Below are 19,546 nucleotides of genomic sequence, written 5' to 3' on the forward strand. Positions count from 1 at the left end.
GAGAAATTAGCCACCCATGGAAGACAATCATGGAAAATCTGTGCCACTCAATTTGAATTCTATTCCAAGTGCAGCGCTCACTTTCTGTGAAGCGATTCACACTTTAAGTCTCAGAAATCATTGCCTTTAAAGGGATCAAAATATTGTTACAAAATATATTTATAAAAGGGAAAATGTTCACATTGGAGGTCCATCGGTCTGTGGAGGACCCTTTAGAGTCCTAGGATGATTCATTTGGATGAATAATCCCCAACATTTCTTATAGAAACCACAAATATACTTGCAGAGGCTATTTCTATAAATTCAATAATTAATTCCTGACCACCTTATTTATATAAAGACTGTACTCATTGATATAATTATTTACCACATTTCACAAAACATACAATTTCATGAAAAGCAATGCAATCAAACATGTTTAATTCTTTTTAAATTTTTCAAATTCACTTATATTCTTAATTATAAACTTAAGAACCACAAACAACATTTACATAGCTTCATATTAGTGATTTATAGTCTTTATTTCAGATGTCTATACCAGAAAGAAAATGTTGTAGACTTTATAAATTGAAATGATTATATAACTGTATAGCTTTTATGCAGTATTTCCAAATGCATGGTTTTTACATTCACAACATAGTAATGCATCCATTTTAAAAATAACAATTGTATTGAGCTTAAAAAATGGTATCACTTTTATACTGCATACTTCCATTTAAGTTTTGACATTATGTTTTTGAGAAATAATCATTTAATTAAAGTTGCTATATTTCATTTATTTTAATTTTTAAATTACTCTCAGTTTTATTAATTGCCATAAATTACTTATCTGTGAATTTCTACAAATTTCCCTTTATTAATCTATAACACCATCATGACCTGCAAAAAGAGGAAAACAGTTAACCCCCTAAGGAAATGGGCAAAAGAACCGAAAGGAACTTTCACTAGGGAGGAGACCCATAGGGCCAGTAAGTATATGAGAAAGTGGTCCAGGTCATTAGCCATAAGAGAAATGCAAATCAACACAACCATGAGATACCACCTAACACCGCTGAGGCTAGCCCAAATCAGCAAACCAGAGAGCACCAAGTGTTGGAGGGGCTGTGGGGAGGTAGGAACTCTCCTCCACTGCTGGTGGTCGTGTAGATTTGTACAGCCACTGTGGAAAGCAATCTGCCGATACTTAAAGACAATGGAAATTGATCTATCTTATGACCCAGCCATCCCTCTACTGGGCTGCAATAAACATTGACTGGTCGTGTTTTATTTTCTGCTTCCACCTGGTATATGCCCAGTAGAGGGATGGAAAGGAACTGACCTACCACACCACACCCAGAAGGAAGCTGAAGCAAAGGAAGGAGGAGCAAGGGAAGGAGCAGAGCACACTGGGCGCACCAAGCTCAGAGGATGATAGCCCAGCTCAGAGGGCCCAATGTACAGAGAGGACCACACAGCCGGCCCCGCGGGGAGATGCAACATCCTGCACTGACCCATGGCCCTACACGGGACAGCACCTGAGACACAGTGGGGGATATGTGACTGAGCTGACCCCACTATACTGAGGCAAGCACTGGGGACGTGCAATGGAGCAGCGGGGGAATCAGAGCAAGGAGGTCCTGTGGGAGTATAAAGGAGGGACTCTGGAGCCAGGACGTGGCACCTCATCAGACTTGTCCAGAAAACACTCCTCAAGGTCAACAAACAGACCTCAAACTACTAACAGGTTTTTTGTTTGTTTGTTTTTGTTGTCTTTTTGTTTTGTTTTTTTTTGGGGGGGGGTTTCTCTTCTTTAAATTTTGTATGTCAGTGGCTTTTTTATCTGTCAGTGTGCTGGTGTTGCTCCTACAGACGCCATGTTCTTATGTGCCACTTTAGTGCTGTCAAAGCCATCTGCATTTTTATGCACATATTACTATATCTGCAGGTCCACCTAGACAAGATAGGCTGGACAAACAATGTGAGAAGAAAATAACGAGACCAACAGTCCCGGGGGGACATGAGAGCATGGGAGGTAGGGAAAGGGAAGAGGTGTTGGCCAACACAGGGACAAGGGAACAATGAGTGGTTCAAAACCAGTGGAGGGAGGGGGTGGGAGGACTGGTAGGGAGTGACCAAGGGCAAGGTAATAAAGGAATTACTGAAACCAGAATGAAGGCTGAACGTGGTAGTGGGACAGGAGGAAACATAAGGAAATAGAGGAAAGGAGTAGGAGGCAAAGGGCATAGATAGAAGCCTAAATACAGACATGTACCTATGTAAATATATTTATGATTATGGGTGAAGTAGACCTATGTGCATATATCTATAGGTTCAATAGTAGGGTAGCAGGTGGACATTGGGCCTCCTTGCGCACACTCCCTCAACACAATAGCACCTTGCTCAGCTAAACTGTCATTCCATGATACCCACCTTCCCGACATGATCGCTGAAGATAGACGTGTGCATAACCAAACGTGGTGAAGAAAGCTGATGGTACCTGGCTATCAAAAAGATATAGCACCTGGGGTCTTAAAGGCTTGAAAGCAAACAAGCGGCCATCTAGCTAAGAAGCAACAAAGCCCAAAGAGAAGAAGCACACAAGCCTAAATGAACACGAGGTGTTGAAGGGATCAGGTAGCAGACACCAAAGAACAAAAGCCATCATTGTGTGATCACCTTCCTCACATAAATGCTGAAGACGAATTTGTGCATAAGTAAGTGTGGTGAAGAAGGCTGATGGTGCCCGGCTATTGAGAGATATAACATCTGGGGACTTAAAGGCTTGAAAGTAAACAAGCGGCCATCTAGCCCAGAAGCAACGAAGCCCACATAGAAGCAGCACACCAACATGTGTGATCATGAAGGGCCGAGGGGACCAGGTTTCAAGCAACAAATGCGCGGGGAGTGGGGGGGGGCATCATACCATCGTGAATGAGGGGAGTGCATGATGGGGACCCAATGTCCATCTGTAGACAATTGAACATCCCTTGCAGAGGGGTAGTTGGGGAGATGAGTCACTCAGGGTTCAGTGTAGCAACAATGAAACTCAAAATCTTCCTCTAGTTCTTAAACACTTCCTCCCCACCAATTATCATGATCCCAATTCTACCCTGCAAACCTGGTTAGACTAGAGGATGCAAAGCAGTACAGATGGTATCTGGAAACACAGGGAATCTAGGACAGATGAACCCATCAGGACCAACTGTGAGAGTGGTGACACGGGAAGGGAAGGGGGTGTAGAAAGGGGGAACCGATCTCGGGGATCTACATATAACCTCCTCTCTGGGGCATGGGCAACAGGAAAGTGGGTGAAGGGAGATGCCAGGCAGTGTAAGATAAGATAAAATAATAATTTATAATTAAGGGTTCATGAGGAAAGGGGGAGCAGGGAAGGAGAGGGAGGGGAAAAAAGGAAAATGAGCTTATTCCAGGAACCCAAGTGGATGGTAAATTTTGAGAATGATGAGGGCAACGAATGTATAAGGGTGCTTTACTCAATTGATGTATGTATGGATTGCGATAAGAGTTGTATGAGCCCCAGTAAAATGATTTAAGAAAGGAATCCTTTACAATTTACTAAAAGCTCTTAATTTATCAAATAATCTAACCACATCTACGGAATGACTGATTTCTTGAGTTAAAGCTATTTGAAATAGCTTATCATTTTCTTTATGATTTATTCTGAGATCCAGAACTATTTTCCATTGTATTTAATTTGTTATCATTTTGTTACAAATTATAATTGTATTGCAGTGTGCTTAGAAAAACATATAAAATGTGATGTCTGGCAATTGTGAAAACTTGAATTGTTGTCTAGTATGAACTGCATTTTTATAAATGATCTATGAAAATGCAGTCTTTAGTTGGTGTATGTATCTTGTACAAGATATGTCTTTCAAACTCATTTGTGCGAACATCTTCTTTCTTTACTAATTAGAAATCCCATTAAGTTGATAGATCTATCAATAATATCATGTTGCTATGTCCATTTTGCTAAGGCTCTATTGGTAATAACATATAAATTAACATTTTAGTCATTATGATTAATAATTTATTGTATCACATATGATGGTTTTGATTTATTATATTTATTATTTATGTATTCTACTTTTTGCCACTACTCTGAAACAGATTTTACTAAGTATGCTTCTTATAAATAAAATCTTGATGGATGTTGTTTTAAATTCAAACTTGGAATCTGCTGCTAACAGCTAACTACAAATGAGACAATATAATCTATTCACTAATTTATTCTACTTAGTGGATTTATTTTTATCAGCTTGCTTTACTCTTTCCACTTATTATCAAGAATGGTAAAATGTCGCTAATTTTTACCCTAATTGCAAGCCCAATTTGCCCTAATTGCAAGCCCAATTTCAGAGTACTGAGAGAAGACAAGAAATGTCTTTATCGACACACAAAGGGATCTAATTTCTCACAGCAATAGAGGTAGACAGAATATAAGCATGTACTCAAATTTCCTGAGCCAGTTTTCTGAAGAACATCCTGAAGAGGAATGGATGCCTCTTGTACATGAAATGTGCTATTTTATAAGAGAAAATTGAGCCTACATCCCAAACCAAATCTATGCCATTGAGTTCATTCCAATTCTCAGTGAACCAGAGGAGAGGGTAAAAGTGCACCATTTAGTTTCCAAGGCTCTAAATAAGCAGCCTGCCACATCTTTCACCCATGGGAGATTAGGACCACCTACTTCAGCTCTTTTATTTCATTATTTTTTTCCATTAGTCTTAGATAATTTATGATTAAGCACATGTTTCTGCTTCTTTCCTAACATCCATTTTGAACTTATCTTCCCCTCCTATATTTTTATTGGTCTCTTTCTTCCTTAATCTATGATGTTCTTGATGGTATTCCATTGAGTAAGTATGCTGCACAATACCTCTTTGCTTGTAAAACATGGACAACACATGAATGATGCATGAAGATCTGTATAAATACTTACCATACTATTCTTTCTTTATTTACTTTATAATGGATTTGGGGTATTTTTTAAAACTATCCCTACATGTATTTCTTTTCTGTTTTTTAAAAAAATATCTTATTGGGGGCTCATACAACTCATCACAATCCATAGATCCATCCGTTGTCAAGCACATTTGTACATTTGTTGCCATTGTCATTCTCACAACATTTCCTTTCTACTTGAGGCCTTGGAATAAGCTCATTTTCCCCCTCCCTCTCTCACCCTCCCACCTCATGAACCCTTGATAATTAAAAAAAAATTTATGTCTTATACTATCTGATGTCTCCCTTTTCCCACATTCTATTGTCTATCCCCTAGGGAGGGGGTTAGATGTAGATCATTGTGATCAATTTCCCATTTCTCCCCCACCTTCCGCTTACCCTCCTGGTACCTCCACTCTCATTATTGGTTCTAAGGGGGTTTAACTACCCTGGATTACCCGTGTTTCCAGCTCTGATCTGTACTAGTGTACATCATCTGGTCTAGTCAGATTCATAAGGTAGAATTGGGATCATGATAGTGGGGGGGGGGGTGAGGAAGCATTAGAGAACTAAAGGAAAGTTGTATGTTTCATCAGTGCTATACTGCACCCTGACTGGCTCATCCCCTCCCCACGACTCTTCTGTAAGGGGATGTCAACTTGCCTACAGATGGACTTTGGGTCTCCACTCCAAACTCTCCCTTATTCAAAATGATATGATTTTCTTGTTCTTTGATACCTAATGCCTGATCCTATCGACACCTCATGACCACACAGGCTGGTGTGCTTCTTCCATGTGGGCTTTGTTGTTTCTCAGTTAGATGGCCACTTGTTTATCTTCAAGCCTTTAAGACCCTAGATGCTATAACTTTTGATAGTTGGGCACCATCAGCTTTCTTCTCCACATATGCCTATGCACCCACTTTGTGTTCAGTGATCATGTCAGAAAGGTGAGCATCATGGAAGCCAGTTTAATAGAACAAATGTTTTTGTTTTCTTTTCTTTTGTTGCTTTGTTTTGCTCTGTCTTGTTTTTTGTGCATATTATTATCTCTGCAGGTCTATCTAGATAAGATAGGAGGGTTAACAAGCTGGAGGAGAAAACAACAGGACCAACCATTCCAGGGGGACATGGGAGAGGGGGAGGTGGGGGAAAGGAAGTGGGCATTAACAAACACAGGGACACGGGAACAAGTGATCCAAAATCACTGGCCTGGTAGGACTTGATCAAGGACAATGTAACCGAGAGGAATCACTGAAACCCAAAGGAAGGCTGAACATGAGAGTGGGACAGGAGGAAAATAAAGGGAAATAGAGGAAAGAACTAGGAGGAAAGGGGCATTTATAGAGGTATAAATATAGGCATGTGCATATTGAAATATATTGATATATGATGATGGGGAAATAGATCTATGTGCATATATTTATAGGTTTAGTATTAGGTAGCAGATGGACATTGGGTCTCCACTCAAGTACTCCTGAATGCAAGAACCATACTCTTCTTTCACTGAATTGTTCTTTTCCCATTGTTTTTATTAATCATGTTTCTATATTCCCCTATTCCATTTCTGTTCTGAATTATACAGATTTCATTTTTAGTATTTTAATGGTTAATGTTGAAGATTTTACTATAAAAACTAAACTAAAACTATATAGTTAATCTGTGAGCTCTGTCCTTTAAAATGTAAAACCCTACAAGTGTTGACTGTAATCATACCTTTGTTGTTGTTGTTGTTAGGTGGCATGGAGTTCTTTCCAACTCAGAGGGACACTATGTAAAAGTGAACAAAACACCATGCAGCCCAGCACCCCTCTCATAATTATCACTGTACGGGAGTGCTTTGTGGCAGCCACTGTGTCAATGCATCTTGTTGAGGATCTCCCTCTTTTTTGCTGACCTTTCACTTTACCAAACATGATGTCCTTTTCCAGAGACAAATCTCTCCTGATAACATGCCCAAAGTACAAGAGATGACGTCTCACCAGCCTTTCCCCTAAGGAGCATTTTGGTTGCACATTTTCTTCGCGAGAGTCATCATTAAAATGCAACCATTCTTCTTTGGCATTCCTTACTCAAGGTCCAGCTTCACAGGCATATGAGGGGATTGAAAACATCGTGGCTTGGCTCAGGGGTACCTTAGTTGCCAAACTAACTTCCTTGCTTTCCAACACTTTAAAGAAATCTTGTTGAGAGGTATCCAAGGTGATGTGTACTTTGATCTCTTGACTGTTGCTTCCATGAACATTGAATCTGGATCTGAGCAAGAGGAAATCCTTGGCAACTTCAATTTTTTCTCTCTTTCTCATGATCATCCCTTTAGATCTTATTGTTTTAGGTGCCTTTGAGTTCGTTTTGACCCATAGCGACTTTATGCACAACAGAAGCAAACATTATCCAGTCCTGCATAATCCTCACAATTGTTTCTATGCTTGATCCCATTGTTGCATCCATAGTATCAATCCATCTCCGTGAGGGCCTTCCTCTTTCTTATTGGTCTAGTTATGAGGAATTTTTGCTTTACATTTAGTTGTAATCCATATTGATGGCTGTGATCCTTGATATTTATCAGCAAATGCTTCAAGTCTTCCTCTCTTTCTGTAAGCAAGGTTGTGTCATGTGCATATCTCAGGTTATTAATGTCTTCTTCCAAACCTAATCCCACATGTTTCATCATTTAAGATTATCTGCTCAGCATAGAGGATATAACCCTGACACACATATTCCAGGCTTTTAAACCATAATGTATCCTCTTATTCTCCTAACACAGCTGCCTCTTGATTCATGTACAGGCTTTGTGCATGCACACAATGAAATTATATGGAATTCTCATTCTTCTCAAGGTTATCCATAGATTTTTATGATCCACACAGTTGAATGCCTTTGTATAGTCAGTAAATAACAGGTAAACATATTTCTGGTATTTTATGCTTTCAGCCAAGATCCAACTCACATCAGCAATATCCCTTGTTCCTCATTCTCTTCTGAATCCAGCCTGGATCTCTGGCAGCTCTTTATCAATGTACTCTTGTAACTTTTTATTGTTGGACGATCTTCACCAAAATTTTACTTGAAATTGATATCAGTGATATTTTTCTAAAATTTGAGCATTCTGTTGGGTCACTGTTCTTTTGAATTGGTACAAATGAGGATATTTTTAAGTCACTTGGCCAAGTAGCTGTGCTTCACATTTCTTGGGGTGGATGAGTGGCTTCCAGGGTTTAGTGAACATGTTGAAACAGTTCAATATGTATTCCATCAAGTCCAGGAGCATTTTTTGGACTAGTGCTTTCTGTACAGTTTGAATTTCTTCCTTCAGTACCATTTTTTTCTGTATTATATGCTACCTCTTGGAAAGTCTTAATGGAAACTACTTCTTTTGGGTACAGTGACTCTGTGTATACATTTAGTCTTTTGATGCTTACTGAATCATTCAATATTTTGTCCATAGAATCTTTCCATATTACGACTTGACGCTTGAATTTTTTCTTAGACCGCAACAGAAAATCAAGGTTCGGAAGGACTTACTCTCACCACCTTTACCCCATTTCTATCCCTACAGTCCACTCTCCTTGAAAAGGCAGCTCTTCTCAGTCACGTTTTCAATGCCTTTCATTTTAAGATATGCTGACTGGGGTTGTCCTGACATTAGGTCTTTGCATATTTCACTTTAATATTTTACTTCATTTTATTCACCTGTCCTTTGAAATGTTCTGTTTGGTCATTTGATGTCAACACTTCTTCCATTTGCTTAGCTACTCTATAATTAGAAGCAGGTTTAAGAGTCTCTTTAGCTATCCACTTTGATCTTTTCACTCTTTCTTGCTTTTTAATTACTTTTTGCTTTCTTCGTTAATGATTTTCTTGATGTCCCCCCATAGCTCATCCGATCATCTGTCATTAATGTTCAATGTGTCAAATCTGTTATTGAGATGATTTTGAATTTAGGTGGAATATGCTCAAGGTTGTGTTTTGGCTCTCATGGAATTGTCTTAATTTTCCTCAGCTTTAATCTAAATTTTCATACAAGCAATGGATGGTCTGTTGCAGAGTTGGTTCTGGTCTGGTTTTAGTGGTTGATATTGAGCTTCTTCATTGTCTTTTCCCACAGATCTAGTCGATTTGAATTCTCTCTATTCTGTCTGTAGAAAACCATGTGTATAGTTGCCATTTCTTTTGTTGAAAAATGGTATTTGTGATAAAGAAATCTTTGGTCTTGCAAAATTCTATCAATATCTCCAGCATTATTTGTATCACTAAGACCATAGGTTACAACTTCTGTCCCTTCTTGCTTCTCAGTATGCATCCCAATCGCCAATAATTATCATAGGATCTTGAATTTATGTAGTGTCAATTTCAGGCTGAAGACAATGGTATAATTCTTCAATTTTTGGTGTCAATTTCTAGTTTTAGTAGTTGCTGAATTAATGGAGTAGCACCCCAGCCACCTGGGAGCAATCTGAAAAGCATATTAAAGCAGTGGTTCTCACTGCTTCCTAATGCTGTGACTCTTTAATACAGTTCCTCATGTGGTGGTGACCCACAACCACAAAATGATTTTCATTGCTACTTCATAACTGTAATTTTGATACTATGAATTGTAATGTAAATATCTGCTATTGAGGATGTATTTTCATTGTTAAACTGAGCATAATTAAACCATAGTGATTAATCACAAAAACAGTATGTAATTATATAGTGTGAAATATTTATTTCTAATTATAAATAAATGAAATTTTCTCTTGAAGCATAATGTAGTACAGGTGACAATCTTAATATAACAACAGTAAACTACATTGTTACATTTTGCAACAGACAGTATGTGTAAAAAGCCAACATCCGTGAGAAAGTTGAGAGATAGCTTCTTTTTTCACCAGATCAAAAATTCTTGGGCAGTCTTTGCAAGAGCACAGTGAAGATCATCTTCCACAAAAAATATACTTCTGTATTTAGACTTGATAATAAGCTACAAAACCCTGCTTCACAAAGATATGTTGTTGGAAATGGAAGAAGGCACAAACACAGTCTCAGACAGAATAGGTTCTGACTGCAAACACTTGATCCAGAATTTTGTAACTGGCACTGTAGAGAAATCAGTTCTCGCTGCATCACTGCTGATTAAGTTCAAGGAACTCTTCTTGTGCTGCCTCAGGATCATCTTCAACTTTGACTGTGAATGGGCTTCTAGAAAGTGCAAATGGGGTGTCAGTAGATTTGGAAAGTATGATGAAATTTTGTTTGCAAGCATGTGCAAGTGTTCTTTCATAGAAATTATCATCATAATCCTTTTGTCTGTTTCAGTGTCATGTTCCTCAAAGATAGTAGATAAGGTAGGCAACATGTAAATTTTATTTTCATCCTTTTTTGTTGTTGTTGTGCCAAAGCTGAAGTTTCATTTGAAATGATCAGATCTTTTCAGAAAAATTAAGGCATGTTGCATTTGGTCCTTGCAGTGATAAATTTAACTCTTTCAAGATGGCAAAGATGGCAACTGAGTAAGCTATTTTCTGTAGTTCACTTTTATCACTCAAATGTACTTCGAACTGCAGTCTTGCTTTCTGATTTAAAAAACATTTGAGTTCATCACAAAACACAAAACCATGTTTTACAACTTTTCCTATTGACAACCATCTCACTTCAGTGTGCAATAGCAGAGCATTATTCAGCGCACCCAAATCTTTGCACAGTTGCGACAAGTCAACTGTTTAAAGTGCTCGCCTTTACAAAATTGACGAAACTTATGATGCATTTCATTACTTCTTGTAACTCTTGTGGCAGCGTCTTCATTGCTAATATTTGCCAATGAATCATACATTGAGTTCTGATGACTTTTGGTGACTCATGAAGTACCAAACGTTGAAATCCAGATCAAAATGCTAGCATAGCTCGAGCACCATCTGTACAAACACCGCAAACCTTTTTCCAAGATGTCTTATACTCTTTCAGAAATTAACCAACTGTGTCAAATACACCACATGCAGTAGGTGTCCTTTCAAGAGGTTTTCAAAAAAGAAACTCATTTTAAAAGTCGCCATCACTAATATAACACATAAACCAGTAACTGTGAAATTTTCAACATCTGTAGATTCATCAAGCTGGATGCTAAATATTGGAAGTAGAGAAGATTTAATTTCCTGGATTACCTGATCAAGAATATCAGCAGACATGTCATCTATTCTTCTGCTGACAGTGTCGTTAGATAAGGAAATTGCACTCAATTTCATAAAAAATTTGTCTCTGATTATAACTTGAAGAATGTCATTGGCCACTGCCAACAGTAAATCTTCAGCAATGGTGTGAGATTTCATAGCTCTGGCAATTCTGAGTGCCACCAAATATGAAGTTTCAATGGCTGCTATGTTTTCTTTGTGGTACTTGTCACCAGTGTCATGTCTGGCGTTTTGAGGTCCATCAGCTTTGCTTTTAAAATACTTGGTATCCTTGCTGGCAAAGCTCAGATGCTTGCTATCAAAATGGCACTTTCGTTTCTTCGGCTTCATAGATTTGGCTGATAGAACTTCACAATAATACATTGCAGTTTCTCAATTCCTGCTGTAATTATTGAGGTAAAATCACACTGTAAAAAATCTTCACTATATTTTCTTTCATTAACATTCTTATATACACTATCCATTGTCATGGGATGATTTGCTAATGAAAATAATATATAACAATAGCTGTAACAATACAAAAGATGATTCATGGCATAGTTCAGCCAATGCAGTTCGTTAAAGTTTCCTATGATTTATCACTCTTTGTGTGTGTTTTTTACATACCTGTTACTATCACAGTATTCACATCAATCATAGCTGAATATAAAAAGACCAATCAGCATACAGATTAAGTTCCTGGTATATATATATAATTTTTTACAGGAGTTAAGGATTTTACAGAACATTATTTTACATTTCCCCAGTAATTATACTTCCTGAAGTGTCATTTTACCTCCAATACTGGTGCTTTCAACACAGTAGCTGCTTTTAACAGAGTAGCTGTTTTCAACACAGCAGCTACTCTCTACAGAGTAGCTATTCTCTATAGAGTAGATGCTCTCTCCATGTGTGACTGATCCGCATAAGTAAATTATGGTGCCAACCCTTTCACATACACCTGTATTTATATGGGGTATGTATGACGGGGTTGGCGTGGTTTCATCATGCTGGGTATTCAGATGTGGGTATATCTCCACGTGGGCAGACTCACCTGGAGATGGCTAGAGGAGTAGTGTCTCATTTCCTAAGACCACCAGAAATGTGTTTGCCGATGGTCTTAGGTGACCTCTGTGAAAGGGTCATTCAACACCCCCAATGGTTCATGACCCACAGGTTGAGTAATGAGTGAAAGTGAAAGGTACTCATGGGAGAGAAGACCTCCTAAGCTTCTCTGATCACCATTTTTTATTTACACACCAAAGGATAAAGTTTACAGGAGTTTAAATGTTGGGGCTGTTCTTAGGCACAATAACTTTAGGCCCAAGATGTTTTCATGATTCAAAATTAACATTCTCACATGGAAGCACATTCTCTCCTGAGTGGTTCCTTCTGTCTGCAGCAAGGAATCTCCGTATCACTCACATTCAACAATATTCTGACCTAAAAGGATGTCTGCTGCAGCAGCAAGGAATCACCTTGTCACTCAGTGTTGGCACCAAGTTCATGGAACAAGCAAACAGTCATGCACTCATGGTTTAATCTAAGTCTTTGTACCAATTTAGCCCTCCTAGGGGAAACAGGACACCTTTTCTGCACATAAATTTGAGCAATGACTGTATTAACTGTATTCCTTGTTTGCATGTGAACAGTATCCTATCACAGATAGCATTGTACTTCTAGATAGCTGTTGAAATGTCCTTTATGACGAATGCAATGTCATTCCTCTTGAATCTCACATTCTTTGTGTGGTAAGTCATATGATTTTCTGATTCAAATAGCTAATCAGCCATTTCAACTGACTAATGCATAGAATATCAGTTTTCGTGTTCCATTTCATTTTTGATGACTTCCAATGTTACTAGATTCATACTTTGTACATTCTAAGTTCCAATTATTTGTAGACGTTTGCAGGTCTTTCTTCTCATTTTAAGACATGCCCTGTCATGAAGGATTTACTCCCATAGACTTTACTCCATCTATATCATTATGGCTCTGTCTAGAAGGCCACATCTTCTTGCAAAAACTTTGTGTTAGGGCAGGTTGTCTAGAGAAAGTCATTTAAATGCATATATATGTGTGTGTGTATATATACACATATATACATATAGATATATGAAAGGGCTTTATATAAATAAGCAATCTTATATCAAAAGAAGCCATCCCAGTCCAGTCCAACTCAAGTCAACAAGTCCAATGCAGGCCGGGATCATCTTCAGATTCAAGTAGTAGCAGGCTGGTGGCACAGAAAGCTGATGGTGAGTCCAGGCTGGGGCATGCAGAGTTGTTTGGATCCAAGTTCAATAGAAATATGGGAGGGCACAATCTTTCTTCTGAATAAATAGTCAATATTCCTAGAATTTTAAACAAAATGCTCCATTTTGGTAAGCCCCATTGTATCTGCTCTGTGGATTTCTTTCCCACTGCGATTTTTCTTTATTCTGTCATTAGTGCTGAGTCCTACATGTTTTTTGGGTTAGCTTCTTTTTTGTTCATATTTATATAGATATATACACACACCCATCCACACTCATATACATATATATATACACCGATCCATACTCATATATAGATATATATACCCATCTAAACTCATATATAGATATATATAGATATATACACACACCCATCCACACTCATATATATATATACACCCATCCTCACTCATATATATCTATATATATATATATATGAATGAATCTGGATGGGTTGATCTATGAAGAAAGCCACTGGCTTACTAATTAACTGGGGCCCTGAAGGGGAGGTTGGGGGAAATGGGAGTCAACAGCAATGGATACCAGGAGGAAAAAAATGTTCTAGAATTGATTGTGGTCATGAATGCACAAAACTTCTTAATATGATTGAACTATTAAATTTCAGTCTATGCTAATGTTAGCTCAACAAAACTATTAATAAAAATAACCCCAAATCATTAGCACAATCAACTGGGGGAAAAAAGAAAATATGTTCTTTGGAGAAAAATCCCTAATTGTGTCTGGAACTGAATCAATGTCATTAAGTTTGGGGGTAGTACAAGGGATGGGTTTTTAAGATTATTTTTATTGTTTTGGGATGAAATGAAAATGTCATTGCAGAATTTATTCTTCTTGCTTTGGAATTTCTATTCTTTACTAAGGCTTTCCAATGTGTTGTTTTGTTTTTGTTTTTCACATTTTCTAACTTTCTAGGGATCTTTGCTACAACAAGGTCTCTCTTAAAGTCTATCTTCCAAGTTATCATTCTCTATCTGTACATATGTTGTGCTGTTTAATCTATTATTTTAATTAAAATTTCAATGATTATATTTTGAACTTTTTATTTGAGATTTTTAATTTTATAAATTGAACCATTTCTACTGGCGTATTCTTTCCTTATATTTTTTTTAAATTCCTTTTTCTTTTCCCTCTGAATATTTTCATTATATTGCCTTACTCCTTTGGAGTTTGTGTTTGCTTTGTTAACATCATAACATGATGTCTGCTTCTTCATTTGCAAGACAAACTCATCTTCAGTGTGACTTATTTTGGAGAATCCATTTTTGGCTTAATGTTAGAAATCTCTGTAAAAGGGACAGCGATTAACTTTGAATAGACAAATCAACATGTCAATAGAAGTGGATTAACATGAATGTTAATGTCTAGGCTACTCCAGGTTAAAAAGTACGTATTCTTGCCTAATGAAAGCTAAATAATTGCATTTTTTCCAGGTAAGATCATTTTTTTATCTAACTCAGATCCCAAGCAAAGTCAGTTTCCTTTCATCCTTCTATGCCCAGGGTCATTTTATCCAGGACAATCTTTTGGAGTCTGGGCAGACTTTTTGTAGTCTGAACATTTGGTAGGAGTCCCTTTTCTCAGCTCACAAGGCTATCTGAGATGGCACAAGATGCATACAGAAATCCAATCTACCAAGCAAAACTGTCAGCTGCTTAAGTGTTTATTCTTATATTTTGAAGTGAGGGGGTCACGCTTCAATTTAGGCATCTTTGTGAATTTTGAAGAGAAGAAAAAATGTTTATTTGCCCCATTTCCAAAGGATGTAGTATTAGTGGTAATGATTACTTCAGTTTTTTGTTATATATGACAAAAATTCAAGTATGTTTTAATGGCAATAATGAGCTATTTTGCTATTTTCCACTAAAATTAAGTAATCAAAAATGCTAGACCTAGTCCATATATACTTACCTGCTTCAACTTACAGTTAAATTAAGCAACAGACCCTCGTTCTCCCTACATATCAGCATACCTTTCAGTTGTCCAGTGACTACTTTACAAGAAAGAGTTAGAAAGAGGATTTATTATACTAAATTATTCATAAAAATGAATAGCAATTAGAACAGTAAGAGCACTTTTACTGTGGTTCATGAGGTGGGGCTTGACATATTATTAGTCATAGAAAACCATTTATTAGAATGGCATTTACCATATTAGAATTTGTCCAGTAAGTCATTAACATTGTCCCATAAAAATCACCCTTCTATTATCACATGATAATATAAGGAATCACATTCTAATTTCAATAAAAATAACATATAAGAGGGTATTGTGTAAATATGAAATCTTAAGAAATTTCTTATAAAATTTTGTAATTTGATGAACATAACAGGAATTTACCAATTGTGACTCGGTAGCTTTAGAATCTTGTAAGCATGGCTTCTCATGGAGATTGCCAAGGTCCAGGGATTCCTTGATGTCTTGGGGTGATAACTCCTTAATGGAAAGTTCTTTCAAATCTGTACTTGGCAAAGAATTCTTACTCTCAAATGGTGCGCAGGAATCAGCAGACTTTTCGTAACTTCCTTGATCCGTCCTTTCCTTTGGTAAACCTTTTCCACAGAAGCCGTTTTCCTCCATTATTCCAATGGCAGGAGAAGAAACACCAGGATCAGCCATGCTGTCACAGTCTATCTCTGCAGTTCCTGCTGTTGAAAACACATATTTGCAAATGCAAATCAACATATGTAAACAAGTAAATCAATCAACACACTCCATAGACCTAAAGTTCTACGAGATGGATATATGTCAATAAATTCCATTGTGGAAGCTTCAGTGTTAAAATCTGCTTTATCTTCCATCTACTCAGAGTGATAATCACATTTATATATACAGTCAAATCTTAATGAGCTAGACTAATGCAGGAAGGTGAGCTTTTATTTTACCATGAAATCTTGAAATGGATGTAAATTTTATTTCACCTTCTCCTACTTCCTACTTTCCCACTCTCCCTGCCACTCTGATTTTACAACAGCAATTCAGGAGAAGCGACGCAGAGGGTACCTGAGTGCCACTTCCACCTCTCTCCCTCAGCCTGCCTGCCTAGAGAGGAGGAGAGGAGGGCAAAGGAAGATCTGCCAGATGACAGAGCAGCAGCAGAGAAGGCACAGGCCCTGTAGAAGCTGAACCACCTGCCTCTGGAAAGCAACAAAATGAGCACGATTTTATTAGTCACCCACCTCATTATGCCTGCTTTAAATAAATCACTTGGTTTAGATCACTGGTTTTCAACCTGGCTGCACAATGGACTCATCTAAAGGAGCTCTTTAAGACTGTCAGTGCAGGGGCCTGACTCAAACCAATTAAATCAGAGTCTGGGAGGAAGAATCAGACATTGGTCTGTTTTTCTTTTTCATTTCCCTAAGCACTCCAGGTGATTGTAAATTATAATGAGTACTGTAAGACACTGGTCCAGGTTTTCTCCATTGAGAATGCTAAAAAATGATTTTAATGTGTGCCTTCCACGTTAAATAAATGTACATCTACCATCATCTAGATATCTAGGAAAAGAAGCCTGGCAACACACTGATCAAGGGCTCAGCTGCTAATCCAAAGACAGCAGGTTTGAACACACTAGACATGAAGATCTGCTTGCATAAAGGCGGACTCTCAGGAAACCTCCTGGGGCAGTCGTGCTCCATCATACAAGGTCATTATGAGCTGGAGTCAACAATAACAACAATGGAATGAAAATGGAGGCACATTCTGCTCTGAGCCCAAAGGACTGACTCATTTGAGTCAAACATTCCCTATAGCTCAGCAATTACACATAGCACTTAGAACTCATATTCCCAACTTCTGTCACCTCTTAAACAGCAGTATTATGAGAAATGAAGTAACATGTTAATAGGTCAGAAAAAAGTACCCATAAGCATGCGATATAAATCTTATTCAGTTTCATAAAACTTGCACTGTGCTCCATTCCTAAGGAAGAAAGACTGGGCTTTGTACGCTCATAAAGTGTTACCATCTCAGAAATGCACAAGAGCAATTGACCCTGTCCTAGAGGGTCACTTAAAGTTGGCAACGATTCAGTGGTATGGTTAATAATATTAATAATTAATCAAAGGTTACCTTTTGAATGATCTTTTCAACATGAAGAGCCATTGGTCAGACAAGCCTACTGCTATCCTCTACCTTCTACTATCACATCAGAAGGGGGTTATCAGTTTCAGAATTAGTTATTTTAATATAATGTTCTTTCTCTAATATTTTACATATCCTTTACACATGATGTACTTGCTTATATTTTCCCTTAAAATACTAGGTAGACTCCCAAGTATAATATTTAAGCAGCAGTTTGAAAAATATATCTAGTTCCTGAATGATAATTTAGAAAAATGAGGGCTAAGAAATTAATCACACAGTGACTAAATGGTAGAAATCAAACTAAAATCAGATTTGGAAGGCAAGCTATGGTGCTGTGACTGTCTTTAAATATTGATCTCACCAAATGGGAATTCAAACCAGATTAGAGTCCATAGTCTACAGATCCCAAAGAAACTATCAGTAATAAAATATGCAGGGCATAAACAAGAGGTGTAATTTGCTTTTGGTTTTATCTCAAATGTCAAACTTCACATCCTATTTAAATATGTTTGGAAAAATTTCAATGCCAGTGAAGGCAACAAATGTTGATCAAACTTTTGTCAGTGTAAGTTCTTCCATGTGATCTCTTAATTGCAAACGCAGGCCATACTATGCTGTCATAGAACCAATAATTGTTACTCTTTCTTCTGAATACATGCACTGTCACTCATTGACTCAAAAGCACATTTGTAAGGGAGGTACATATTGTCACCCACTTTATCAACTCCTGGTTTTATGATGAAGAGCATAACAGGCAAGACTAGCTATTGGTTTGAATATTATGCTAACAATCATTGCTAATAACATTAATAACTAATAAAATTTTACCTTTTGAATTATCTCTATGATATGAAGAGCTGGTGGTCAGACAGAAATTTAAGAGATCTTTTTTCCCCATAGTGAAAACATGGTGTGGATGGAGGTTATTTCCGTGTGGAAAATTAATATTTTGATAATCATTAAATGTCCAACTTTCATGTTCAGAAAAAAACAAAAGAAATAGAGTTGAAGGAAATGATAAAAAGAGAATACAAAATATATGTCATAAAAACATATGTAAATAAAGCTTAAACAGAATAGGGTTATTCATAATCGGTCACTGTTTTAATCTTAAATTCTAAGCTATTTATAATTATATAATTCCATGGGTATAAAAAGATATAGGAAACTAATTTGACTATAATAGCTCAATTAAAAGTTTGTATTTTAAACATCCTGAAATAAATTTAATATTATTTATTCTTTTTTGTCCAAATGAGGAATGATCATTAAAGCTCATGGAAACTTCATAAAATCAAAGTTTTAGTAACATATAGCACATATTCTATGTTCATACATGAAGTATAAAAATTTAAAACTATTATATAGTATTAGAGTTTCAATATTTAATAATGATTACCATATTCAAGCATAGTTACAATTTAAATAACATTTTATGAATTAATATATTTAATAATTAATGCATATATGCTCTACAAAGAACCATAACAATATTTTGTGTATTATGCCTAACAAAAAGGGTCCTCTTATTTCACTTTGAATTTCAGAAGGGAGATAAAATTAATTCTTGAGGCACCTCCAAACTTAAGCTATAAGTAAAGCTACTGGCAAACCACAATCAGTGGTGTTTTCTAATCTGTTACATAGGGTCAAGTCTGACACATGTAATAACTTATCAAGAAGAATCAGATTAGAGAAACGAAATGCTGTTCATTCCCTTCCATGGTGTAATCAGCTATGCATTGAACCAATAACCACAAGGTTAGCATTTCAAAACCAGCAGGAGACCTGAGGGGAAAAGATGAGGCTTTCTACTCCTGCTAAAGAGTTACCACAGCAGAAACCCACAGGTGTACTTCCACCCTGTCCTATAGAGTCTCACGGTCATGAGTTTGGCTTGGATCTGCTGACCAAGTTTTTGTCCCCTGCCCAAACCCTGGTGCTGAAAGCATATTTGCTGCTACATGCCCGGGTCTATTTGTCCTAACAGGTTTGGGGAACATAAGTGTATCACTTAGGCTTGTCTTGTTATTATGCTGCCTGTAACTCAAAGTTACCCTATAGGGAAAACTGAATCACCCCATAGTTTACA

General features: G+C 37.2%; 1 protein-coding gene across 2 annotated transcripts in view; it reads right to left on the bottom strand.

Annotated features, from left to right (window-relative positions):
- Nucleotides 1-19,546, bottom strand: part of ZBBX (zinc finger B-box domain containing) — a 140,844-nt gene that overhangs the window by 25,427 nt on the left and 95,871 nt on the right. For both annotated transcript variants that reach the window (XM_075548891.1, XM_075548890.1), the window contains exons 13-14: nt 18,283-18,425; nt 15,706-16,013 (exon numbers count right to left, since the gene is read on the bottom strand). In XM_075548891.1, coding sequence (XP_075405006.1) covers nt 15,706-16,013; nt 18,283-18,425 — 451 coding nt within the window. The remainder of the gene's footprint in view (nt 1-15,705; nt 16,014-18,282; nt 18,426-19,546) is intronic.

This window comes from Tenrec ecaudatus, chromosome 4 (assembly GCF_050624435.1).
Source record: "Tenrec ecaudatus isolate mTenEca1 chromosome 4, mTenEca1.hap1, whole genome shotgun sequence".
NCBI classification, from domain to species: Eukaryota; Metazoa; Chordata; class Mammalia; order Afrosoricida; family Tenrecidae; genus Tenrec; species Tenrec ecaudatus.